This window comes from Mobula hypostoma, chromosome 23 (genome assembly GCF_963921235.1).
Source record: "Mobula hypostoma chromosome 23, sMobHyp1.1, whole genome shotgun sequence".
Classification (NCBI taxonomy): Eukaryota; Metazoa; Chordata; class Chondrichthyes; order Myliobatiformes; family Myliobatidae; genus Mobula; species Mobula hypostoma.
Genome location: NC_086119.1, coordinates 38,758,501 through 38,786,050, shown reverse-complemented (window position 1 = coordinate 38,786,050; position 27,550 = coordinate 38,758,501). Strand labels below are relative to the sequence as shown.

The 27,550-nt window shown below is 44.1% G+C and overlaps 1 protein-coding gene across 1 annotated transcript in view; it reads right to left on the bottom strand.

Moving 5' to 3' along the window:
- Positions 1-6,611: 6,611 nt before the first annotated feature.
- LOC134337004 (uncharacterized) overlaps positions 6,612-27,550 on the bottom strand; it is a 46,174-nt gene continuing 25,235 nt past the window's right edge. Inside the window, exon 3 of the mRNA XM_063031744.1 lies at positions 6,612-8,606. Coding sequence (XP_062887814.1) covers positions 7,976-8,606 — 631 coding nt within the window. The 3' untranslated portion in view covers positions 6,612-7,975. The remainder of the gene's footprint in view (positions 8,607-27,550) is intronic.

Below are 27,550 nucleotides of genomic sequence, written 5' to 3'. Positions count from 1 at the left end.
CAATCACACTTGAAGGTGCTCATCAGGATAAGGGTGACATTGGGTACATTTTTGCCCCCATTCTTCAGGGTCCCTTCTGACTCACTCCATCCTGGATCCCCAGATGAACCAGAAAACTGCCCAGATGATTTCCAAACTAGAAGAATGGGGGACAGGCCACACATGCACCAAGTACAGTCATCTCAAGACCACCTCATGCAATGTCCTCCCCACAGTCCCAATTTCTCTTTTACCTTCCAAATCTGCTCCAGCTAATTCCTATTACACACCTCAGCCCCTCCAAACTTGATCCCCGTCACCTTCAGGTAATCAGGATTGAGGGTGAAGAGGATGCTGGATTGGTCAAGCCTATTGTCAAAGAGCACGGCCTGACCCTTTGTATGGTTCACCCTGGCCCCTGATGCCAGATCAAACAGGTTGAAGATGCTGATCAATCTGCGAACTGACCTTGGATCTGAGCAGAAGACCATAACACCTTCCATATGCATGGAGGTTTAAACCTGGTCTCTCTGCTGCCTGGCAACGCCATTCCTTTTGAGCTTTCATCCTTCCTGGTGGCTTTGCAAGAATTCCATGCAGCACACAAACAAGAATGGAATACCCCACCTGACTCCTCACCTGATGGAGAAGCTGTCTGTTTCCCACTGCAGATGTCTGTGCAGAGCAGTTGGATCCAATTCCTGATCTCCTCCCCAATAACCATTTTGTAGAGTATGTCCATAATGTACTTGTGTGATATCCTGTCGAAGGCTTTCTCCTGACCTAAGCTGACCAGGCAGGCAAATTACCCTGGGCTGCACATGGGTAATGATACCTCTGAACAGTGCAGGGCTGTCAAAGATCTTCTTGCCAGGTTTGGTTTAGGTGGATCACCCACCCCAGAGCCGACTTGACCCTGATGGCAATGACTTTGAAGAGGATCCTGTCGTCTACATTGAACAATGAGATGGGCTTCAAATTCCTAATGTATTGAGGCTATGATGTCCTTCCTCACAGAGTCTTACATGCTGCCAACCAGAAGACATAACATTGTACACTTTAGGGAGGTCTGGGCCCACCCCGTTCCACAGAGCCGAGTTTAGCATGGCCAATAAATAGTCATATCCTGGAGTTTTTTTGAATCGAAGGAATAGATGGAGTCAGTCAGTTCCTCCAGGGTCAGTGGCTGGTCCAGATTCTCCCACTTGCTGTTGTCTAACAGCTCCATGATAGAGTTCTGGGAGGCTGTGCTCCCTGTGGATTTCAGTCTGAAAAATCATCATAGAAGGAGCTCCAGGTCCTCAATACACCCATCTGCAAGGATGTTACTGAGCCGTCTCATTCCTTGAAGCTGTGGATCACAGAACTCCCCCTATGAATCTTTTGGAAGAAGAAACATGAGCACATCTCATCCTCCTCCAGATTTTGGACCCTGGGTCAGAAGATTATCCTAAAGGATTCACCAGGGAAGAGCTGGGCCTGCTGGCTCTTCACCCCTTGTAACTCCTTCCACACACCCATCCTCCTCGACCGCAGAAGAAGTTGCTGCAACTCTGTCTGGAGTCGGCACAGTCACCTCTCTCACTGCCTTGCTTTCTGAACCTTTTAGTGGATGAAGAACCTCTTCCCATCAGTGCACAACGGGAATCAAAACGGGTTTTTAAGGCTCTCCAAGTTGCATAATCCCTCCTTAGTTCCTCATTGTTCTTTGGGCTCATCGCCTTGATATTCAATTTCTAAGTCCCCATGCCTGCCTTCTTGTCCTCCTGTCACCTACAGGAGAAGCAGTGGTCAGAGAACCGCCTTTTCATCTTGGATGTGATCCTGGAACTGTTGGAGTCTGTAATTTTTATGTTTGGAGATCATTTGGGTGTTCCAGCGCTCTGCAGTCTCCGAGAGGATACTGGGAGACAGAGGCATCGTGCGCAAACTTCATAATGAGAAGGCTGTGGGATGGGGCACAAGCCATTGTTCGTTGATTAGGGAGAGATTAAAATATCAAGGCAAGTGTGGAAGATAAGCATCGGCTGACTGTCTCTTGATAGCTACAGAGAGGGAAAGGTCTGCCGCTGGGCCCGGAGAGTGTTGCCCAGGTTTTCTGCAGTTTGGATGTGGACTTGGACTATAGATTTTTAAAAAGTTTTATAGTTTTTTAAATTCTGTGTTTTTTGCCTGATCTTTCTTGTTTTTTTGTTCGGGAGTAGGGATTTGGGTGTCGATGTGCCTGTTCCATTTTTGTTCTTTTTTTTTGTGTGGGGTAGGGGGATTTGGGGGTTGATGACTGTGCTGCCTTTCTTTTCTTTCTTGGTTTCATGGCTACCTGGAGAAGAAGTTTCAAGTTGTATACTTTGATAATAAATTAACCTTTGATCCTTTAGAAGAACACCAGTGTGTGATGCATTGTGAGTTGGTTTCCTGGACGGTACTGGGCAGTGATATACAGCTCCGGAAACACATTAACAATCACCATTAACCAACAGAGTCACATGACAAGTGATGCCCTGCACCCCAGCCCATCAAACACACAGTTTACAGTCATATAAAATATGTCATTCTAGATATAACCAAGCTTTCTGAAACTCCCATGAAATAAGAATACCTCACAGTTATGTAAATGGAGAACCTATCGTTCTCTGTATAAATATGGTGATTGTTTAAGGTAACTCATGCAGTACTAATAGACAATATTTATTTATTTTACACAGTTGAACATTGTGGTTTCAAAGCCAATCATAGCTTGCAAGAATCAAAGCACTCAGTGGAAGTTCTTTGCAAACAACAGGAATTCTGCAGATGCTGGAAATTCAAGCAACACACATCAAAGTTGCTGGTGAACGCAGCAGGCCAGGCAGCATCTATAGGAAGAGGCGCAGTTGACGTTTGCACCTGGTTCTTGTTTATATCAATGGTTCCTTGATAACAATATACTGTCTGCCTTTGTCCCTAACTGCTCTCTTAACATTGTTTTTTTTCTTCCAAGCTTTACCAAGAGGGATTTCTTTTGGTCGGCAGCGGTTACTTAAAATGGCAGCTTCGAGAGCATTAGTCCATTGTTAATGGCCTATCAGCGGCTATAGCACAGAAAGTTCAGGCATGAAAGGGAGACACTGCCCAGCGGAGCGGTCATCAACGGAGTGATCTGAGGCAGAGCGGTAGAGTTTTGGCTCATTCGGGCTTCAGCGATAACAGTTCGAGGCAAGGTAAGTTACCTGTGAGGAATACAAACAGGAAGTATGTCTGTGAGAGCGGTGTTCTGTACTGAATATCAAATGTGGGATGTCTGGGAGATTCCCAGCCTCCCAGACAGCCACATCTGCACCAGCTGCATCGAGCTGCAGCTCCTCAGGGACTGCATTAGGGATGCAGCTCGATGACCTTCGTCTGGTCAGGGAAAGTGAGGAGGTGGTAGCAGCTACAGGGAAGTAGTCACACCAGAGCCTCGGGAGACAAATAAGTGGGTAACAGTCAGGAGAGGGAAGGGCAGGAGTCAGATTCTAGAGAGTACCCCTGAGGCTCTCCCCCTTAACAATAAGTACTCCTGTTTGAGTACTGTTGGGGGAGACGGCCTACCTGGGGGAAGCATCAGTGGCTGTGCCTCTGGCACAGAGTATGGCCCACAGCTCAGAAGGGTAGAGAAAGGAAAAAGGCAGCAGTAAAAGGGGACTCTATAGTTTGGGGGTCAGACAGGTGATTCTGTGGACGCAGGAAAGAAATGCAGATGGTAGTTTGCCTCCCAGGTGTCAGGGTCCAGGATGTTTCTGATCGTGTCCACAATATCCTGAAGTGGAAAGTTGAACAGCCAGAGGTCGTGGTACGCATTGGTGCCAACGACATAGGTAGGAAAAGGGAGGAGGACCTGAAAACAGACTACAGGGAGTTAGGAAGGAAGTTGAGAAGCAGGTCCTCAAAGGTATTAATCTCAGGATTACTGCCTGTGCCATGTGACAGTGAGTATAGGAATAGAGTGAGGTAGAGGATAAATGCGTGGCTGAGGGATTGGAGCTGGGGACAGGGATTCAGATTTCTGGATCATGGGGACCTCTTTTGGGGCAGGCCTGACCTGTATAAAAAGGATGGGTTGCACTTGAATCAGAAGGGGACCAATATCCTGGCAGGGAGGTTTGCTAAGACTATTGGGGAGTGTTTAAACTAGAATTGCTGGGGTGTGGGAACTGAACTGAAGAGACGGAGGAAGGGGCAGTTGGCCCACAAATAGAAAAAGCTTGGAGACAGTGCGAGAGGGAGGATGGGCAGACGATAGAGAAGGGATATGCTCAGACCGATGATTTGAGATGTGTCTATTTTAATGCAAGAAGCATCATGAACAAAGCGAATGAGCTTAGAGCCTAGGTCATTGTTTGGGGCTATGATGTTGTGGCCATTACAGAGACTTGGAAGGCTCAGGGGCAGGAATACTTACCTAGAAATCCAGGCTTTAGATGTTTCAGAAAGGACAGGGAGGGAGGCAAACGAGGTGGGGGTGTGGCACTGCTCATCAGAGATAATGTCACGGCTACAGAAAAGGAGGAAGTCATGGAGGGATTGTCTACTGAGCCCTTGTGTGTGGAAGTTAGAAACAGGAAGCGGTCAATAACTCTACTGGGTGTTTTTTTGTAGACCACCCAATAGTAACAGGGACATCAATGAGCAGATAGGGAGACAGATTCTGGAAAGGTGTAATAATAACAGGGTTGTCGTAGTGGGAGATTTTAATTTCCCAAATATTGATTGGCATCTCCCTAAAGCAAGGGGTTTAGATGGGGTGGAGTTTCTTAGGTGTGTTCAGGAAGGTTTCCTGACACAATATGTATATAACTTGTTACGTACCCCGTAACTGGGTTGCCAAACCAGCAGAAATGGATCACTCAGTTGGAGTCTGGAGTACTAGAACTAAGAAAGTTTTATTAAAGAAACAAGCAACACAGTAATCGAAAGGATAATAAATGCAACAATGATAACCACACATGTGCACAGAATTAAGATAACAGCATCAATCAAGCTCTATCGTTGTCTAGGGGTAAATGACCAATTTCAAAATGACTCAAAGTTCAGTCCAGTTAGTAGTTCAGTTCGCAGTAATCGTTGCCATGGCGATGGACAAGGTGGGGGAAGAGAGACAGAGAGAACAGGAACAACTCATCATTCAGCACAGCTTCACTCACAGACCAGCGAGATTGCTCACGAGCAACTTTTGGGCGGGTCCTTGGTGATGTCACCTGAGGTCACCGACTGTGACCCCTCCTCCAGATGCGGTCGATCCTCTGCAGTGAACCCGGCACCCAGGCAAGGGCGGACACACACCGGGTTCCCGCTGATCGTACCTTTCCACCCTGGTCGTTGTCTGGTACTTCTCACCCACTCGTGAGAAGCGTACCGCTTCCAGGGTCTCGTTACCTCGGGTGGCGTGTGTGTCCCTGTCTTAGCGAACCTGTCCCTTTTTATCCCCCTGCTGGGGTATCGCCTGTCCATCACTTCAAACAGTTCAGGGTTCAAAGGGGGGAGCCGCTCCAGACAGCTCTCTCTCCCACATCCCTTCATTACACATCTCCAGACGCTGCTCCATTGTTCCTTATCTCTCCTTCCCCTGAGGGCAGGTGGCAGACCAACTGCTGATGCCACTGATGCTAGCCCAGGCCAGCAAACATCTTAATTTTATGTGTATTCTCGTAACAAACTCTACAAGAGGAGAGGCTGTTCTTGATCTGGTGTTTGGAAATGAACCTGGTCAGGTGTCAGGTCTCTCAGTGGGAGAGCATTTTGGAGATAGAGATCAGAATTCTATCTCCTTTACCATAGCATTTGGAGACAGATAGGAACAGACAAGTTAGGAAAGCATTCAATTGGAGTAAGGAGAAATATGAAGCTATCAGGCGGGAACATGGAAGAATAAATTGCGAACAGATGTTCTCAGGGAAATGTACGGCAGAAATGTGGCAAATGCTCAGGGGATATTTGCGTGGCGCTCTGCATAGGTACGTTCCAGTGAGACAGTGAATGGATGGTAGGCTACAGGAACTGTGGTGTACAAAGGCTGTTGAAAATCTAGTCTAGAAGAAAAGCTTAGGAAAGGTTCAAAAAATGTCAACTATGCTTCTTCCTATGGATGCCGTCTGGCCCGCTGTGTTCCACCAGCATTTTGTGCGTGTTGCTTAAATTTCCAGCATCTGCAGATCTCCTCGTGTTTGCGTTTTGCCCATCCCAGTTAACTTGTTGCAAAAGTCTTTCCAATACATTAAGGTTAGCCAAAACTACAACTAGAAGGCTAAATAAATGTTTTGAACCAATAAAGGGATTCATGAGCCGTGGTCAGGGCCACTAGTTGTCTCCTGTAAGTGTTAACATCTCTGGCTCATTAAATCCTTTCAACATTTAACAGCCTACTTGAAAGTGTTCCATTTCAGAAGATCAGCCAAGCTAGTTTGGTCTTTCCCAGGTTTAAATTTTACCTATTTTATTTTTGGTGCACAACGTCTATTACATTTATAATTGTTCAGAGATCAGAACTATTGTCTGCACACCAAGTGTTTAACCAAAGTACCATACAGATTTCTCTACCTTCAGAGAAGAACCATTTTACACAAGCTGTTTACACATACCCCAATCTGTAGATCCAAATTCCCCCCAACCTTTTAACTACTGATCCCTTTGTCATAATGCCCACATTTTCACCCATAAGAAAATATTTAACAAGAAAATGTGAAAGTAATTTAGATTTTATTTCAGCCCTTCCCATTTACAATATTACCATGTCCCCAAAGTCTTCAAGAAAATAAATGCCCAAGAGTCATGGGAAAAAGGTTAATCTTTAAAATATGGCAATAAGAAAATGATACAGAATTAAAAATAAGGCTATAATTTCAAATTACATCATTGCAAAGTAAATATAAAATAGTATTAACACTTTCAAAGGACTGAACTGCTGTTGTAGACCCATTTTATAAATTCCACCTTCCCAGTTGGCGAAATGGCAGCCGGTATATCCCATCACTCCCCTGTCAACAGGAACTAGTTACTTACAAAATACGACTTAACACTGGACGTTTTCTTACTAACTGGTAACGCATTGTCGTTGAAACTCAATATTATCTAAACATTGGTACTTCTACAAAAAAAATTTTCCATCAAAACCTTACGTTAACGAACTTCTCTATATTCAGATTCTCGTCAGATTTAACAATTGCTGCACCTGAAGTTACATTGTGTACAGGTGCAGATTTAAATTAAAATTCATCCCCCAATGAAAATCTAAATGCAACTAGGTTAGCATGATACAAATAATTACTTAAACACTTTACAGTAAATTCACTTAGTTCTTCAATGAGGAAATGTTGTAAAATGTACAAACTTAACGTGATTTTATCTCAAGAAGTTGGTTCATATCTATTTCTTTCCAAATTAGATCAGATTAGATTAGATTAGATTCAACTTTATTATCATTGTGCCGAGTACAGATACAAAGCCAATGAAATGCACTTAGCATCTGACCAGAAATACAAAGAATAGTGTTATTTACAAAATAACTGCGAATAAAAAAATGCTACAGCACACAAATATAAAAGTACTGAGACAATACAATACGGATGCAGTACTGCTTAGCGCTGTGATGAGAGGTTCAGCAGTGTCACAGGGAAGAAGCTCTTCCTGTGCCTGCTGGTGCAGGAGCGGAGGCTCCTGTAGCACTTACCAGATGGGAGGAGAGTAAAAAGTCCATGGTTAGGGTGAGATGCATCCCTGATAATGCTTTTCGCCCTGCCCAGGCAGCGTTTATGGTAGATGTTCTCAATGGTGGGCAATTGGGTGCCGATAATCCGCTGGGCAGTTTTCACCACACGCTGTAGTGCTTTGCAGTCCAATACAGGACAATTGCAGTTGGGGAGTATGCTGTCAATGGTACAGTGGTAAAAGTCCATCAGTATCCTGGGACAGAGGTGAGCTTTCTTCATGATCCGCAGGAAATAAAGGCGCTGTTGTGCCTTTATTACATATATTTCATAAATTACATATATTTCTTGCTCATAGGGACAGACCTAGGTGCAGAATACATCGCAGTGTAGCCATCGTCTTTTGGGGGGCAGGAACAGCAGAGCAGAGCCCCTCCGAGGATCAGCAGACCCGATGTTCCCCATCCAATGTACAGGGAGGTGCCAAGTTCTCTCCTCTGGGCGTCGGTGACCAGCGGGTTGTAGAAATCCTTGATGATGGTGTTCGCTGACCAGGACACCGGGATCAAGGTCAGCACTCCAGACAAGATGAAGACAGTTCCCGCTATAACTGTGACCTTTGCTTTCATTGCCTCATTTTTTATGCAGTTGGAGCATTTTCCTCCCATGATGGAGACGAGAATGCCAATGACTCCCACCACAAGGGAGATAACGGTCAAAGCTCTGGAAGCCTGGAGATCTTGCGACAGCGCCAACAGGGAGTCGTAAACTTTACACTGCATCTGCCCGGTGCTCTGAACAATGCAGTTCATCCAAAGACCTTCCCAAATGATCTGCGCCACCACGATGTTGTTTCCAGTGAAAGCTGTCACTCTCCACATAGGCAGGACGCAGGTGAGGAGTGCACCCAGCCACCCGAACACACACAGGGCTATGCCTAGAACTTGGAGTCCCATTGATGCTATTCTCGAACACTGGAATCAATCTGCGACTTTCAGGGTGAAAGGAATAGTACGACTAACTGCTTAGAAGACCCGGAACAATCTGAAGACAATGTACATGCTGTGGCCTTTATATCTCCCCACCATTAGGCAGGCATTCAGTGCTGTCCACGTAACTGAAAAAGAAGGATTTCCCGTTGAACCAGATTCCATTATATTTTTTTCAGATGCTTCTGATGCCTCAGGTGCTTGCAAGAATGAAAGCACTCAGTGGAAGTTCTTTGCACCTGGTTCTTGTTTATATCAATGGTTCCCTGTTAACAACATACTGTCTGCCATTGTCCCTAACTGCTCTCTTAACATTGTTTTTTTCTTCCATCTTCGGCAATTTATAATGGAGAACAAGTATAATTATTATATTCTAGTATCATAAAATTGCATATTCAAGTTCAATCTCAGTTTGAATTGACTTTATTACTTACATCCTTTAGATTAAATTAGATTCAACTTTATTGTCATTGTGCGGAGTACAGATACAAAACCAATGAAATGCAGTTAGCATCTAACCAAAAACGCAAAGAATACTGTTATTTACAAAATAACTGCGAATAAAAAGTAAGTGCTACAGCACACAAATATAAAAGTACTGAGACAGTACAATATGGGTGCAATATTGCTTAGCGCTGTGATGTGATGTTCAGCAGGGTCACAGCCTCAGGGAAGAAGCTCTTCCTGCTGGTGCAGGAGCAGAGGCTCCTGTAGCACCTACCGGATGGGAGGAGAGTAAAAAGTCCATGGTTAGGGTGAGATGCATCCTTGATAATGCTTTTCACCCTGCCCAGGCAGCGTTTATGGTAGATGTTCTCAATGGTGGGCAATTGGGTGCCGATAATCCGCTGGGCAATTTTCACCACACGCTGGAGTGCTTTGTGGTCCAATGTGGGACAACTACCATACCACACTGAGATGCAGTTGGTGAGTATGCTCTCAATGGTACAGCAGTAAAAGTCCGTCAGTATCCTGGGACAGAGGTGAGCTTTCTTGATGCTCCGCAGGAAATAAAGGCGCTGTTGCGCCTTTTTGATCAGGATGGAGGAGTTCAGGGACCAGGTGAGATCCTCGGAAATGTGGACACCAAGGAATTTGAAGCTTGATACACGCTTCACTACAGCTCCATTGATGTAGATGGGGACCTGAGTGTGGCTACTAGCATACCTGAAGTCCACAATGATCTCCTTGGTCTTCTGGGTGTTAAGGACCAGGTTGTTGTCGGCACACCACGCGGCCAGGTGCTGGACCTGGTCCCTGTAGGCCGTCTCATCATCCCCTCTGCTCAGACCAACCACCGTGGTGCAATCTGCAAACATGATTTATGTACATGAGGAGTAAAAATCTTTATGTTATGTCGCCGTTTAAATGTGCAATGCGCAATTTATAGTAATTTATAATAAATAGTATGTACAACAGGACAGTCAATATAACAGAGAAATACAAGTGTATCAGCATGAATTAATCAGTCTGATGACCTGGTGGAAGAAGCTGTCCTGGAGCCTGTTGGTCCTGGCTTTTGTGCTGCGATATGGTTTCCTGGATGGTAGCAGCTGGAACAGTTTGTGGTTGGGGTGACTCGGGTGCCCAATGATTCTTCAGGGCCTTTTTACACACCCGTCTTTGTAAATGTCCTTTACAGATACGCTGGGCTCTGTGCACCATTCTCCACAGAGTCCTGCAATTGAGGGAAATACAGTCCCCACACCAGGCAGTGATACAGCCAGTCAGAATGCTTGCAATTGTTTATTGTTATTCAACCGTAGACACTTATACCGCCAAATGAAACAAAGTTCCACCAGACGAAGAACAACAAAGTACAAATAACTCACACACACAACATGTTAAGTAAAATTACCAAAAATAATTTAACAAATAATGAAGTGCATTTATGGCACAAGTTAAAATGTAAACAGTATAATGCTACTGGTGCTTCGTATATAATCAGACCTGGGAGGTGGCAGGGAGTTTAGTAGTCTTATGGCCTGGGGGAAGAAGCTGTTTCCCATCCAAACAGTGCTTGTCTGAATACTATGGTACCTCCTGCTGATGGTAGGGGGAAAAAGAAATTGTTGGACAGCTGAGAAGGATCATAGCACCTCGGTGGCTTAGAGTTAGTGTGATGCCATTAAGCTTCAGGGCACTGGAGTTCAGAATTCAGTTCTGGGAAGTATTGTAAGTTTGTATGTTCCTTCCCATGTGCGCATGGGTTTCCTCCCACAGTTCAAAGACATGCTGGTTAGTAAGTTAATTGGTTGTTTTAAATTGCCTTATTATTCAGCTAAGGTTAAATTGGCGGGTTGCTAGGTGACATGGGAAATCGAAAGCACTGCATATTATAATTTTTCCTCAAATTCTGTTTCGAATAGATACATTATAAACAGAATCAAAATCAGAATCAGGTTTACTATCACCAGTATATGTCAGGAAAATTATTAACTTAGGGGCAGCAGTACATTGCAATACATGATCATATAGAAAAATCAATCAATCACAAGTAAATATACTGTATGTATGTATATATGTATATGTAATATGTGCATAATATCCAAATCCTAATCTAAAGTATTAAAGCAAAGATATCAAAGATATCAGTCCTGACGAAGGGTCTCGGCCTGAAACGTCGACTGCGCCTCTTCCTATAGATGCTGCCTGGCCTGCTGCGTTCACCAGCAACTTTGATGTGTGTTGCATATCATTTTCCCAGCGTTTTTCCAGAAAATTGCAAATTGCTTTTTAGCCAATTAAGAATTTATTGTTCTTTCACAATTGTAATATAATCATAGTCATACTTTATTGATCCCAGGGGAAATTGGTTTTCATTGCAGTTGCACCATAAATAATAAATAGTAATAGAACCATAAATAGTTAAATATTAATATGTAGATTATGCCAGTACATTATGAAATAAGTCCAGGACCAGCCTATTGGCTCAGGGTGTCTGACCCTCCAAGGGAGGAGTTGTAAAGTTTGATGGCCACAGGCAGGAATGACTTCCTATGACACTCTGTGTTGCATCTCAGTGGAATGAGTCTCTGGCTGAATGTACTCCTGTGCCCACCCAGTACATTATGTAGAGGATGGGAGACATTGACCAAGATGGCATGCAACTTGGACAGCATCCTCTTTTCAGACACCACCATGAGAGAGTCCAGTTCCATCCCCACAACATCACTGGCCTTACGAATGAGTTTGTTGATTCTGTTGGTGTCTGCTACCCTCAGCCTGCTGCCCCAGCACACAACAGCAAACGTGATAGCACTGGCCACCACAGACTTGTAGAACATCCTCAGCATCGTCCGGCAGATGTTAAAGGACCTCAGTCTCCTCAGGAAATAGAGACAGCTCTGACCCTTCTTGTAGACAGCATCAGTGTTCTTTGACCAGTCCAGTTTATTGTCAATTTGTATCCCCAGGTATCTATAATCCTCCACCATGTCCACACTGACTCCCTGGATAGAAACAGGGGTCACTGGTACCTTAGCTCTCCTCAGGTCTACCACCAGCTCCTTAGTCTTTTTCACATTAAGCTGAAGATAATTCTGCTCACACCATGTGACAAAGTTTCCTACCGTAGCCCTGTACTCAGCCTCATCTCCCTTGCTGATGCATCCTACTATGGCAGAGTCATCCGAAAACTTCTTAAGATGACAAGACTCTGTGCAGTAGTTGAAGTCCGAGATGTAAATGGTGAAGAGAAAGGAAGACAAGACAGTCCCCTGTGGAGCCCCTTTATACACTTAGTGACCACTTTATTAGGTACACCTGTTTGTTAATGCAAATATCTAATCCACGTAACATATGGCAGCAATGCATAAAACCGCAATTCAATGCAGACAGTGTCAAGAGGTTCACTTGTTGTTCAGACCAAACATCAGAATGGGGAAGAAGTGTGATCTAAATGACTTTGACTGTGGAATGATTGTTGGTGCCAGACAGGGAGGTATAAGTATCTCAGAAACTGCAGATCTCCTGGGATTTTCACACACAACAATCTCCAGCATTCACAAGAGTTTACAGGGAATGGTGCGAAAATCTGAAAACATCCAGTTAGCAGCAATTCTGTGAATGAAACTGCCTTGTTAATGAGAGAGGTCAGAGGAGAATGGCCTGACTGATTCAAATTGACAGGAAGGCGACAGTAACTCAAATACCCACTCGTCACTACAGTGGTGTGCAGAAGAGCATTTTGAATGTACAAAGTCAAGCCTTGAAGTGGATGGGCTACAAAGTTCCACTCTTGTACCTTATAAAGTGGCCTCTGAGTATAGGAAGCACACCAACACAGAGCAAACTCTGTCGACTAGCACTGGGATAAGAATAGGAAATGTTACTCCATAAATTGAGGTTGGCTGCCTTGGTTTCTTCACAGTAACTTTGTGTATGAGCAGTGTATATTTCTGTGACATTTTGATTAACTTATTGAACCAGTAACTCCAAGGTCTGACCATTAATGTAGAGATGTAAGCTAACATTATGCACAGGGCAGTTATGGAATTTTAATTTATTCTGATTATCAGGTCTTTGCTTTTAAAACAAATATGTCATTAATCTTGATGACCATGTGTCACAAACCTCTAAAATTACCTGATGAAGGAAATTTGTCATGTTTTCCTCATTTGAAATCACAAAGAGGCCACTGAAAATAGTTCACCACTCAAATAGAGCAAACCTCAAAGCAGAGAAAGAATAAAACTGGACAAACTATCTGGCATTGAATTAAGCATCAATTCATACGCAGGAAGGACATTCTCAGCCCAGTTGACTCTGGCAAAGTTCTCTCCACAGACATAGAGTGGTACACCATGGAAACAGGTCCTCAGGCCCACCAAGTCTAATTCAACGATAAAAAGCCTGATCTACCTTAGACAATTTTTATTCTCCCAAGATTCTCGGCAGTTGCCAACCTGATACTTGAGAAGAAGTGGAATACAAAGGTTTGTGCTCAAAGTACGTGGCCTATCAGCGGCGTCAACAGAGCTTTACCAAGAGGGATTTCTCACACATCGGTAGCGGTTATTTAAAAAGGGAGCTTCAAGAGTGTTAGTCCATTGAACGTGGCCTATTAGCAGCTACAACCGGAGCACCAATTGTGAGTTAAATAGCAGGGAAGGTTCAGGCATAAAAGGGAGACACTGCCTAGCAGAGCGGTCATAAATGGAGTGATCTGAGGCAGAGTGGTAGGGCTTTGGCTCATTCAGACTTTGGTGATAATGGGTCGGGGGGAGGTAAGATACCTGTGAGGAATAGAAACAGGAAGTATGTCTGTGAGACCGGTGTTCTGTACTGGGTGTCAGATGTGAGAAGTCTGGGAGACTTCCAGCCTCCCGGGCGGCCACATCTGCACCAGCTGCGTCAAGCTGCAGCTCCTTAGGGACCAAGTTAGGGAACCTGAGATGCAGCTCGATGACCTTTGTCTGGTCAGGGAAAGTGAGGAGGTGATAGAGAGGAGCTATAGGCAGGTAGTCATACCAGGGCCTGGGAAAACAGAGAAGTGGATAACAGTCAGGAGAGGGAAGGGCAGGAGTCAGATACTAGAGAGTACCCCATGGCTGTACCCCTGAACAATAAGTACTCCTGTTTGAGTACTGTTGGTGGGGACAGCCTGCCTGGGGGAAGCAACAGTGGCTGTGCCTCTCGCACAGAGTCGCGCCCTGTGGCTCAGAATGGTAGGGAATGGAAGAAGGCAGCAGTAATAGGGGACCCTATAGTTAGTGGTTCAGACAGGCAAATCTGTGGACACAGGAAAGAAACACAGATGGTAGTTTGCCTCCCAGGTGCCAGGGTCCAGGATGTTTCTGATCGTGTCCACGATATCCTGATGTGGGAAGGTGAACAGCCGGAGGTCGTGGTACATATTCGTACCAATGACATAGGTAGGAAAAGGGAGGAGGTCCTGAAAACAGTCTACAGGGAGTTAGGAAGGAAGTTCAGAAGCAGGACCTCAAAGGTAGTCATCTCAGAATTACTGCCTGTGCCACGTGACAGTGAATATAGGAATAGAGTGAGATGGATAAATGCATGGCTGAGGGATTGGAGCAGATTCAGATTTCTGGATCATTGGGACCTCTTTTGGAGAAGAGTTGCACTTGAATCTGAGAGGAACCAATATCCTGGCAGGGAGATTTGCTAAGGCTATTGGGGAGAGTTTAAACTGGAATTGCTGGGAATTGGGAACCAAACTCAAGAGACAGAGGAAGGGGCAGTTGGCTCACAAATAGAGAAAGCTTGGAGACAGTGCGAGAGGGAGGATAAGCAGGTGATAGAGAAGGGATATGCTCAGACCAATGCTTTGATATTTGTCCATTTGGATGAAGAGGCATCATGAACAAAGCTTGGAGCCTGGATCAGGACTTGGAGCTATGGTGTTGTGGCCATTACAGAGACTTGGATGGCTCAGGGCAGGAATGGTTACTTAGAGTGCCAAGCTTTAGATGTTTCAGAAAGGACAGGGAGGTAGGCAAAGGAAGTGGGGGCTGATCAGAGATAATGTCACAACTGCAGAAAAGGAGGAAGTCATGTAGGAATTGTCTACTGAGTCTTGGTGTGTGCAAGTTAGAAACAGGAAGGGGTCAATAACTCTACCGGGTGTTTTTTATAGACCACCCAATAGTAACAGGGACATCGAGGAGCAGATAGGGAGACAGATTCTGGAAAGGTGTAATAATAACAGGATTGTCGTGGTTGGAGATTTTAATTTCCCAAATATTGATTGGCATCTCCCTAGAGCAAGGGGTTTAGATGGGGTTCAGTCTGTTAGGTGTGTTCAGGAAGGTTTCCTGACACAATATGTAGCTTACAAGAGGAGAGGCTGTTCTTCATGTGGTATTGGGAAATAAACCTGATCGGGTATCAAGTCTCTCAGTGGGAGAGCATTTTGAAGACAGTGATCACAATTTTTGAAGTAAGAGGAAATATGAAGTTATCAGGCAGGAACTTGGAAACATAAAATGGGAACAGATATTCCCAGGGTAATGTATGGCAGAAATGTGGCAAATGTTCGGGGGATACCTGCATAGGTACGTTCAAATGAGACAGGCAAAGGATTGTAGGCTACAGGAACCGTGGTGTACAAAGGCTGTTGAAAATCTAGTCAAGGAGAACAGAAAAGCTTATGAGAGATTCAAAAAACAGGGTAATGATAGAGACCTAGAAGATTATGCTAGCAGGAAGGAGCTTAAGAATGAAATTAGGAGAGACAGAAGGGGTCATGAGGAGGCCTTGGCAAGCAGGTTTAAAGAAAACCCTAAGGCATTCTCCAAGTACGTGAAGAGCAGGAGGATAAGACATGAGAGAATAGGACCAATCAAGTATGCTAGTGGAAACGTGTGTATGAAACCAGAGGAGATAGCTGAGGTACTTAATGAATACTTTGCTTCAGTATTCACTACAGAAAAGGATTTTGGTGATTGTAGGGATGACTTACGGTGGATTGAAAAGCTTGAGCATATAGATATTAAGAAAGAGGATGTGATGGAGCTTTTGGAAAGCATCAAGTTGGATAAGTCACCGGGACCGGGCAGGACGTACCGCAGGCTACTGTGGGAAGCGAGGGAGGAGATTGCTGAGCCTCTGGTAATGATCTTTACATCATCAATGAGGAGGGGAGAGGTTCCGGAGGATTGGAGGGTTTCGGATGTTGTTCCCTTATTCAAGAAATGGAGTAGAGGTAGCCCAGGAAATTATAGACCAGTGAGGCTTACCTCAGTAGTTGGTAAATTGATGGAAAAGATCCTGAGAGGCAGGATTTATGAACATTTAGAGAAGCATAATATGGTTAGGAATAGACAACATGGCTTTGTGAAAGGCAGGTCGTGCCTTACAAGCCTGACTGAATTTTTTGAGGATGTGACTAAACATGTTGATGAAGGTAGAGCAGTAGATGTAGTGTATATTATGGATTTCAGCAAGTTATTTTATAAGGTATGCCATGCAAGGCTTATTAAGAAAGTAAGGAGGCCTGGGATTCAAGAGGACCTTGCTTTGTGAATCCAGAATTGGCTTGCCCACAGAAGGCAAAGTATGGTTGTAGACAGGTCATATTCTGCATGGAGATCTGTGACCACTGGTGTGCCTCAGGGATCTGTTCTGGGACCCCTCTCTTAGTGATTTTTATAGATGACCTGGATGAGAAAGTGGAGGGATGGGTTAGTAAATTTGCTGATACAAAGGTTGGGGGTGTTGTGGATAGTGTGAAGGGCTGTCAGAGGTTACAGAGGGACATCAATAGGATGCAAAACTGGACTGAGATGTGGCAGATGGAGTTCAACCCAGATAAGTGTGAGGTGGTTCATTTTGGCAGGTCAAATATGATGGCAGAATATAGTATTAATGGTAAGACTCTTGGCAGTGTGGAGGATCAGAGGGATCTTGGGGTTCGAGTCCATAAGACACTCAAAGCTGCTGCACAGGTTGACTGTGGCTAAGAAGGCATACAGTGCATTGGCCTTCATCAACCATGGGATTGAATTTAAGAGCCGAGTGGTAATGTTGCAGCTATATAGAACCCTGGTCAGACCCTACTTGGAGTACTGTGCTCAGTTCTGGTCACCTCACTACAGGAAGGATGTGGAAACTATAGAAAGGGTGCAGAGGAAATTTACAAGGATGTTGCCTGGATTGGGGAGCATGCCTTACGAGAATAGGTTGAGTGAACTTGGCCTTTTCTCCTTGGAGTGATGGAGGATGAGAGGTGACCTGATAGAGGTGTAGAGTTACAAAATACATGTGGACTAAGATGTTAACTGTCCTGTGCTATCACCAGTGGGATCATCAGTTGATCTGCCACCTGTCCTCAGGAGTTTCGGCCCGCTTATGATCAAGACTCCCTCGAGGTGGTGGGCCAGCAGTGCTAAAGCACCACCTCCCACTGGTGAGCTTAAAAACTTGGCATCTGCCTCTATCAGAGTTGTTGGTCACTTCCATCCAACAGATAGTCTACTCTTCAGGTGTCTGTGCAACTACTGAAGGGTTTGCAAGATATGTATACACTGTCTGACTATCTGCCCCTCTGGACATACTTGGTCCACACCCATGCTGATCCTTTCTCTGCTGCCTCAGCTACAGCCCTGCTGGTTGACTTGGTCTCTCTTCTAGTGAGCCAAGGTCACGCAGCCACTTCTGGAGAGTGAACGCATAAACCCACGGCAGCCTACTTCGAATGGATAGCATGAGACCTTCCACCCTCTGTCTCTGCACTCTGATCTTAACTCTGCATACTTGGTTAACTTGCGCTCATGGGCTTCACCAATTGTCTTCCCAGGGGACTGTGAGTTCACCAATAACCGCTTCTCTACTGGTGTCAGACCATACGATTATATCTGGACGCAATGTTGTGAAAGCTATTTGCTCCGGGAAACTGCCTTTCCCGTCCAGGTCAGCCTTGACACACCAATCATTGGCTGAAGAAAGTATGCTTGATCGTGAGCCTATGCTGTACACCCTTGACTTAGAGCCTTCTTTCACAAATGATATGCGGTGTTCTGTGCAGCATGGGGCACGAGATAAGCTGTGCTGCAGTTCTCTCTGCTCAACCGCTTCTGTTACAACTTTGAGAACATTGTTATGTCTCCAAGTGTACATGCTGCTGGAAAGATTGACTCTGCATGCACTCAAAATATGTTGAAGTGTTCCCTTCTCTCCACAAGCAGCACACCTGTCTGTCTTATCTTCATACCAGGTGCTGAGGTTGGCAGGTGTTCGGAGCAGATGGTACGCTGCTCTGCATAAAAAAGAAATGCGAAGCGGTTCCATCTGCCACAGAATATTCCAAGATAGGTGTCGTTCTTCAACACTTTCCCACCGGGTCCAAGCCCCTTGCTTGGCCAGGCCAGCTGCTTTAGTTAACCTCTTCTCCTCTTCTACCTCTGGTATTTCTTGTGTTACAAGCTCACGGCGCTCCTTACCTGTAGAAGATGGTCACCACTTGTGGGTTGTCCATCCAAGTTCCTGGCGGCCTATAAGATGATGAGAGGCGTTGATCGTGTGGATAGTCAGCGGCTTTTTCCTAGGGGCAAAATGGCTATCACGGGAGGGCATAGTTTTAAGGTGCTTGGAAGTAGGTACAGAGGAGATGTCAGGGAAAAGCTTTTTACGCAGAAGGTGGTGAGTGCATGGAATGGACTGTTGGTGATGGTGGTAGAGGCAGATACGACAGAGTCTTTTAAGAGACTCCTGGATAGGTACATGGAGCTTAGGAGAATAGAGGGCTATGGGTAACCGAAGGTATTTTCTAAAGTAAGTACATGTTCGGTGCAGCATTGTGTGCTGAAGGGCCTGTATTGTGCTGTAGTTTTTCTACATTTCTAAGTAAATTATGCTATGGTGAAGCAGGTCCTCAGCTCAAAAGAACTCTGGAGCTTTTTGGTGCAATTTCATATGTTTAAGGTGATAAGTAAATGTAATGTGCACAAATGTGAAAAACCAGTCATGGTGGGGATATTACGGTTATGTCTTTAAAATCGGAAAATAATTGCTCATTGGAACTCTGAACATTGGGCCTCTGTACCTCCCTCTGCAATTGGATCCTTGACTTCCTAACCGGAAGATCACAATCTGTGCGGATTGGTGATAACATCTCCTCCTCGCTGACGATCAACACTCAGGTGTGTGTGCTTAGCACATTACTCTACTCTCTCTATACCCATGATGGTGTGGCTAGGCATAGCTCAAATACCATCTATAAATTTGCTGATAATACAGCCATTGTGGGTAGAGTCTCAGATGGAGACAAGAGGGTGTACAGGAGCGAGATATACCAACTAGTGGAGTGGTGTTGCAGCAACAACCTGGCACTCAACATCAGTTAGACGAAAGAACTGATTGTGGACTTCAGGAAGGGTAAGACGAAGGATCAGAAGTGGAGACAGTTTCAAGTTTCTGGCGTCAAGATCTCTGAGCACCTAACCTGGTCCCAACATATCGATGCAGCTACAAAGGCAGGACAGTGTCTATACTTCATTAGGAGTTTGACGAGATTTGGTATGTCAACAAAAACACTTAAAAACTTCTATGGATGTACAGTGCTGAGCATTCTGATGGGGTGCATCACTGTATGGTATGGGGGGAGCTACTGCACAGGACCGAAAGAAGCTGCAGAAGGCCGTAAATTTAGTCGGCTGCATCTTAGGTACCTGCCTACAAAGTACCCAGGACATCTTCAAGGAGCAGTGTCTCAGGAAGGCCAATATTAAGGACCCCCAGCACCCAGGGCATGCCCTTTTCTCACTGTTACTATCAGGCAGGAGGTAGAGAGACCTGAAGGCACACACTCAGTGATTCAGGAACAGAGTCTTACCCTCTGCCATCTGATTCCTAAATGGACATTGATCCCATGAACATTAACTCACTTTTTTAATATATATTATTTCTGCTTTTGCACGATTTTTAATCTATCCATTATATGTTTACTGTAATTGATTTACTTAATTTTTGCTTCTTCTTCTATATTATGTCCAGCATTGAAATGCTGCTGCTGTTAACAAATTTCACGACATATACCGGTGACAATAAACCTGATTCTGATTCTGAACTGACTAGCAATGGGAAAGAACCGAACAAGAACCACTTGAATAACCAATGGGAAATTAGGATGCTTGTTTTCACAAGATAAGTTATAATATTATAACCTGTAATAAATTATAATGTGGTTTGAAAGGAAATTAAGTAACTTTACATTGACTCCAATAAGGCCTTTGACAAGGTTCCACGTGATATGCTTCAGTGGAAGGTTAGATCACCTGGAATCTAAGGAAAGCTGGCTAACTGAATACACAATTGGCTTGAAGGTAGAAAGCGGAGGATGATGGTAGAAGGTCGTATCTTGGACTGGAGGCCTGTGGTTAGTGATGTGCCTCAGGGGTCCATCCTGGACTCATTGTTATTTGTCATCTGTATCACTAACTGGATAACAATGTTGTATAAGGCATGGATGGTATAAGGATGATACTCAATTAGGTGGTATAGTGGACAATGAAGAAGATTATCAAAAATTGCAAGGGTGTCTTGATCAGATGAGTAAGAAGACCGAAGAATGGCAAATGGAGTTTAATGTGGATAAACACAAAATGTAGCATTTTGGAAATACAAATCCAGGTAGGATTTTCACAATGAACAGTGGAGCCTTGGGAGTACTGTAGAATGGAGGGACTGTGAAGTACAAGCGCATGATTCACTGAACTTGAAGTCATAGGTGGTGAAGGCAGCTTTAAGTATACTGGCCGTCATACGTCAGGGCATTGTGCATAAAAGATTGCAGGGAGGTTTAGTAAGTGGCTGGTAAAGCCATCGCAGGAGGGTTAGAATTTGAAAATAGGGAATATTGTTAGAATTGTGTAGGGTACAGGTGAGGTCTCACTTGGAGTACTGTTAACAGTTTTGGTCCCTTTTTAAAGAAAGGATATACTGGCATTGGAGGCAATGAAAAAGTAATGCACTAGGCTACTTCCTAGGCAGTGCAGCTAAAGAAATTAGATAGATTATGAGGACACACAGTCCTCTTTTATTGTTCTTTAGTAATGCATGCATTAAGAAATGATACAATGTTCCTCCAGTGTGATATCACAGAAACACAAGACAGACCAAGACTGAAAAACTGACAAAAACTACATAATTATAATATATAGTTACAACAGTGCAAAGCAATACCGTAATTTGATAAAAGAACAGACCTTGGTCACGGTTAAAAAAAAAGTCTCAAAGTCTCTCGAAAGTCTCACCCTCTCACGCAGACAGTAGAAGGAAGAAAAACTCTCCCTGCCATGAACCTCCAGCGCCGCAAACTTGCCGATGCAGCACCCAGGAAGCACCCGACCACAGCCGACTCTTGAGTCCATCTGAAAACTTCGAGCCTCCGACCAGCCCTCCGACACCGAGCACCGAGCACCATCTCTGCCGAGCACTTCGACCCCGGCCCCGGCTACAGGCAACAGGCAAAGCTGAAGATTTGGGGCCTTCCCCTCTGGAGATTCTTGATCGCACAGTAGCAGCGGCAGCGAAGCCGGCATTTCAGAAGTTTCTCCAGATGTTCCTCCGTGCTTCTCACGTCTGTCTCCATCAAATCAGAATTGTGCACGGTACCCTACTTAACAAATCAGTATTCCTTGGAGTTAAGAAGAATAAGGAGTGATCATATTGAAACATAATGTATAAAATATGGAGGAGCCATGCCAAGTGTCTCATATAGTGGGAAACGTATATTATCTGTAAATTAAGAGATTGCAGTAGGAATCTTATGTTTCACCGAGATTAAAGATCCCAGATTCAAGATTGTTTGCTGTTATTTCCAAAACACAAGTGTAAGGAGAATGAAATAATTGGTACTCCAGATCCAATACAGCACAATAAAAAGCACAGTAACATAAAGAACACAATAATAAAAAATCACAAGAAATTTAAATACATAAGATAGCTTATATACATTTATTTTATGTTTCTAATGTGATGCTAGGCACAGGAATATCTGTACATAAGGTGACTGTCAGGAAATGACAAAGTAATTGTTTTGACTACCCACTGTCTGGACTTCCTGTCCACCATAAAGCAGTTTCCATACGATGCAGTGATACAGCATGTTAGGATGCTCTCTACTGCACATCTGTAGAATGATGTGAGTATAGATGTGCATAGACATGTTTCTTTCAGAAAGTAGAGGTGTTGGTGAGTTTCCTGATTGTCTAGAATGTGTTCTGGGACCATGAGAGTTTGTGCAAGATGTGCACTCCCAGCAGTTTTCAGAAGTAGTGGTGCAAGTTCTCCTGAAGTTATTAGTAGGATTATATATATCTAAGGGTACTAATACATTAGAAGCAGTTCATATAAAGTTTACTGGAAAACAATATTTTAAATGGACAGGCAGTCTTATGGAGAAAGTTTGGGCAGATTGGACTTGCATCTGCTGGAGTTTAGAAGAGTGAAAGAGGCTTTGCTAGAGTGGATATGGAGAGGAAGGTTTCCTGCTTTGGGAAAATCTAGAACTTGGGATCAATGTTTCAAAAAATTAAGGATTTCCCATTAAGGATAGAGATGAGGTAAAATTTTACCTCTTGGAAGGCTGTGAGTGTTTGGAATTCTCCTTCTCAGAGGATAACAGAAATAATCTTTAAATATTCTGAAGTTGGAGATAGATTGATAAGCAAGGAATGAATGATCCACACAGGCTGCAGTCAGATCAGCCATGAACTTGTTAAATTTAATGGAACAGGTTTGAGGGCTGAACTGACCTGATCCTGTTCCTGATCCATATAATCCTGCCTTTGCTGTATGTTTTACATGTATGAGGAATCTATAATGGGCACTGGAGAAGTGCTAACAAGTTATCTCTGCAAGATACTCTAAATCTATTGCCAAGGTAATTGGCAAACCAACATTAGTACATTATCCTCTTCAAGGCCAATATACTAGCACTAATGCACTTACTTTGATCACTTTCTGCTCTGGTGGACAAGCAGCTGAAATTGGCACTCTACCCCAAGTTCATTTGCAACATGTGGTTTCAGTGGAAAGTATATCTTTATTGACTTCCTGTCTTCCTATAACAATGCAACATCCTCACTGACTCACTGATGCCTCAGGCTGCGGCCATTCAAAATGGAGAAGGAATATTCAGGAATACACTGACAGACATGGGCTATTTGCACACAGCAGGGGTGTGGAATGTCCCAAATTCCTAACTTTACACTTAGCAAGCACCTCTTGAACCACCTTTGACAGAACCTGAAGAAACCACACAACCGCCTCAGACCCAACTGCACAGTTGTTTTTTTTTCAGAATTTTTAAACTTGAAAAATAAACACAAAATACTCTGCAGATGCTGGGGTCAAAGCAACACTCACAACACGCTGGAGGAACTCAGCAGGTCAGGCAGCATCCATGGAAACGATCAGTCAACATTTCGGGCCAGAACGTTGACTGATCGTTTTCACGGATGCTGCCCGACCTGCTGAGTTCCTCCAGCGTGTTGTGAGTAAACTTGAAAAACAGTTCCTCCAAACCATTTCTGTGCCAATGATCTAGCTTACTGGCACTCTACTAGTACCTCAGAGCAATGATCTTTTCCCAGCATTGAGAACGGTAATAAAATCTGTGCTAAAAAGATGATCATAGAATACACTCAGCGGCCAGTTTAATAGGTATCTCCTGTATCTAAGAAAGTGGCCACTGAGTATGTTCATGGTGTTCTGCTGCTGCAACCCATCCATTTCAAGGTTCAATGTGATCTGCATTCAGAGATGCTCTTCTGTACACCATTGATGTAACACGTAGTTATCTGAGTTACTATCATCTTCCTGTCAGCTTGAACAAGTCAGGCCATTCTCTTCTCACCTCTCATTAACAGGACGTTTTCACCCACAGAATTGCCACTCTAATTTTTTTTTTGTTTCTCGCACCGTTTTCTGTGACCTTTACAGACCGTCGTTAATGAAACTCCCAGATCAGCAGCTTCTGAGATACTCAAATGACCCCTTCTGGCACTAACAATTATTCCACGGACAGTCACTTAGATCACATCTTTCCCATTCTGATGCTTGGTCCGAACAACAACTAAACCTCTTGACTCTGTCTACATGATTTTATGCATTGAGATGCTGCCACATGATTAGCTGAGGAGATATTTGCAATGGCGAGCAAGTGTACATGTGTACCTAATAAAGAGGCCACTGAGTGTATATTTCAAGAAATGTATTACTGACAGTATGATTGATGCAAATTCCTCCCTTCCCCAGTGCTGTGCCAGAAACTTGGATGAAGATTCAGTCTTTTGTGTTCCCACAGTGAGTTCACATGATCTGATTGTTACATGACCTGGTACAGAGTGAGTTGGAAAGATACTAAGCAGTTACCAGCAAGCTCTGTTGAGCTTTATATCACAGAAATACCACAGGTTTGTGGAGAGATGTACAGCCAAATAAAGGGGGGGGGGTGTTTTACTAAAGATAAAACACCTTTACATGTATATTTAAGGCTTTGATTTACTTGAACTAAGTTGTTAATAGACAACACACATCAAAGTTGCTGGTGAACGCAGCAGGCCAGGCAACATCTCTAGGAAGAGGTACAGTCGACGTTTTGGGCCAAGACCCTTCGTCAGGACTATTAATAGACATGCAGCATTGCAGCTAAATTGATTGCCTTATTTTGTATACAGTATATACAGTAATTTTGGATGAAATCTCTATGTGCAAATTTGCCTCATCTTTGCTCAACGAATGATAAATATTACTAACACTGAAGGAAAGTATTCAGACATTTCTTGAAACGTCTATTCCTTACTGACACTAGATGCTTTCCTGCCCACTTTGCACTCTTGGTCTAAAGTTGAAAATTCAGGATGGTGCTGCTCAAGGGACTGTCTATGAAGAGGGAAAAATGTGCCAACTCTTCTGTACTCCTCACTTGTTATCATCGATCAACATCTGAGGGAGCAGCTATCATTTTCTCAAAATGTCAAATTTGAAATGACCACCTTTGCTTTTTTTAACTGGAACATGTCTTTTAACTGTTTTAGCTAGGTTTTCTTCTATACACCTGCCCTCACTCAAACCCCCACTCTCTTCCTCCCATCCCGGACATATGGTTCCCCTTGTTCTCACTTACCACTTCAAAAGATTCTGCATCCAATACATCGTTCTCTACAACTTCCAACATCGCCAATGGATTTCATACCACCTGCCCCCGCATTCCCCCCCCATGGGATAGCACTGTCCATGACTCCCTTATCCAATCCTCCTTCCCTGCCAATATCCTTCTTAGCACTTATCCGAGATTTGAAGCTCATTATTTATTGTCATTCTTCAGGACATGAATGTATAAGAGAATAAAATGATTGTTACTCCTATAAGACATAATCTACAGATAACTGTAAATTAGCAGTGCATGGGGGGATGCAGAAGGGTGCTAAGTGACTGTGGAGAGGAGTGGCTGATGTGGATATAGTGATGGGGGGTGGCAGGGTGGGTTAACGGGTGGAGGTGTAGATCAGACTGACGGCTTGGGGGGAGCATCTTTTTTGAGTCTAGTGGTCCTTGTGTGTATGTTATGTGGCCTCTTCCCTGATGGGAGAGGGACAAACAGTCCATAACTCTTGATCTTTGTTGATATTGCTGGCCTTCTTCTGGCACCTTCCTGTATACTTGCCCTTGATGGCAGAAAGGCTGGTGCTGGCGATATCACAGTGTGCTGAAACCAAGTGTGTTGAAAAGTCAGACTCCCATGTGAAGGCGATGACCTGGGTGTATTCATAGTCATACTTTATTGATCCCGGGGGAAATTGGTTTTCGTTACAGTTGCACCATAAATAATAAATGGTAATGAACCATAAATAGTTAAATAGTAATGTGTAAATTATGCCAGTAAATTATGAAATAAGTCCAGGACCAGCCTGGAGGGTTCAAACAAAACATCGATGGCTCAACTGAGAGCCACCGCAAAATATAACATTCTCAAAACTAGGACCCAGCGATGAGCTAATCAGGAGTCTGCTTAAATAATCACGGAACACAAAAAACCCGTGCCAGTCAAAATAAGCTTAAACAGAAAGCACAAGAACTTAAAACAAATACAAATGCTCTATAAATCTCGGAGCCCAATGCTGTATGGCTCCCCATATAGGTCCCAAGTGCTCATGACAGGTGATGCATTGGGCAGTTTTAATTAGCCATCGCTTAAGCCCTCTTGTCCATTGCAGTGCAGTTTCCATACCAGACAGTGATGCTCCCAACTGCACATCTATAGGAGATTGTGAGTATTGATGTGTGTAGTCCAGCTCTTTTCAGCCTCCTCACAAAGTAGAGACGTTGTTGAACTCTGTTAACTGTGGATTATTTGTTTTAGCATTATGAGCTTGTGTTCGGGGATCACTGCAACCATACACCACCTCCCTCACCAGCAGGCAGGACCCTAAACAGTCCTTCTAAATAAGGAACCTGTGAGTCTGTGTTGTTTATTGCACCCACTGCAGCCTCCTATACATCAGTAAGACTGACACCGATTAGAGGACCACTTTGTCGAGTATCTTTGCTCTGCGCACAGCAACAGCCAGGATCTCTCAGTGACCTCCCATTTCAATTCCACTTCCAGTTCCCACACCGACATGTCTGTCCAAGGCCTCCTCCTACTGCCATGAAAGGCTAAATGAAGGTTAGAGAAGGGATATCTCATATCCTGTTCCAACCTGATGACATTAACTCATCCGCTGAGCAGAAATTTATCTGCTCAGGGGATCTCCCATCCACTGCTACCAACCTTATAGTTCCCACACCTCACACTTCCCATTTCTACCTCCTACCCAAGATCCACAAAGCTGCCTGTCCTGGCAGACCTATTGTCTCAGCTTGCTCCTGCCCCACCGACCAAATTTCTGCATACCTCGACACGGTTTTATCCCCCCTTGTTCAATCCCTTCCGACTTACTTTCGTGACACTTTTCAAGCTCTTAAACTTTTCGATGATTTTAAGTTCCCTGGCCCCCACCGCTTTATTTTCACCATGGATGTCCAGTCCCTATATACTTCCATCCCCCATCAGAAAGGTCTCAAAGCTCTCCGCTTCTTTTTAGATTCCAGACCTAACCAGCTCCCCTCCACCACCACTCTGCTTCCTCTAGCAGAATTAGTCCTTACTCTTAATAATTTCTCCTTTGGCTCCTCCCACTTCCTCCAAACTAAAGATGTAGCTATGGGCACCCGTATGGGTCCTAGCTCTGCCTGCCTTTTTGTTGGCTTTGTGGAACAATCTATGTTCCAAACCTATTCTGGTATCTGTCCCCCACTTTTCCTTCGCTACATCTACGACTGCATTGGCGCTGCTTCCTGCATGCATTTTGAGCACATTGACTTCATTAACTTTGCCTCCAACTTTCATCCTGTCCTCAAGTTTACCTGGTCCATTTCCAACACCTCTCTCCCCTTTCTAGATCTTTCCGT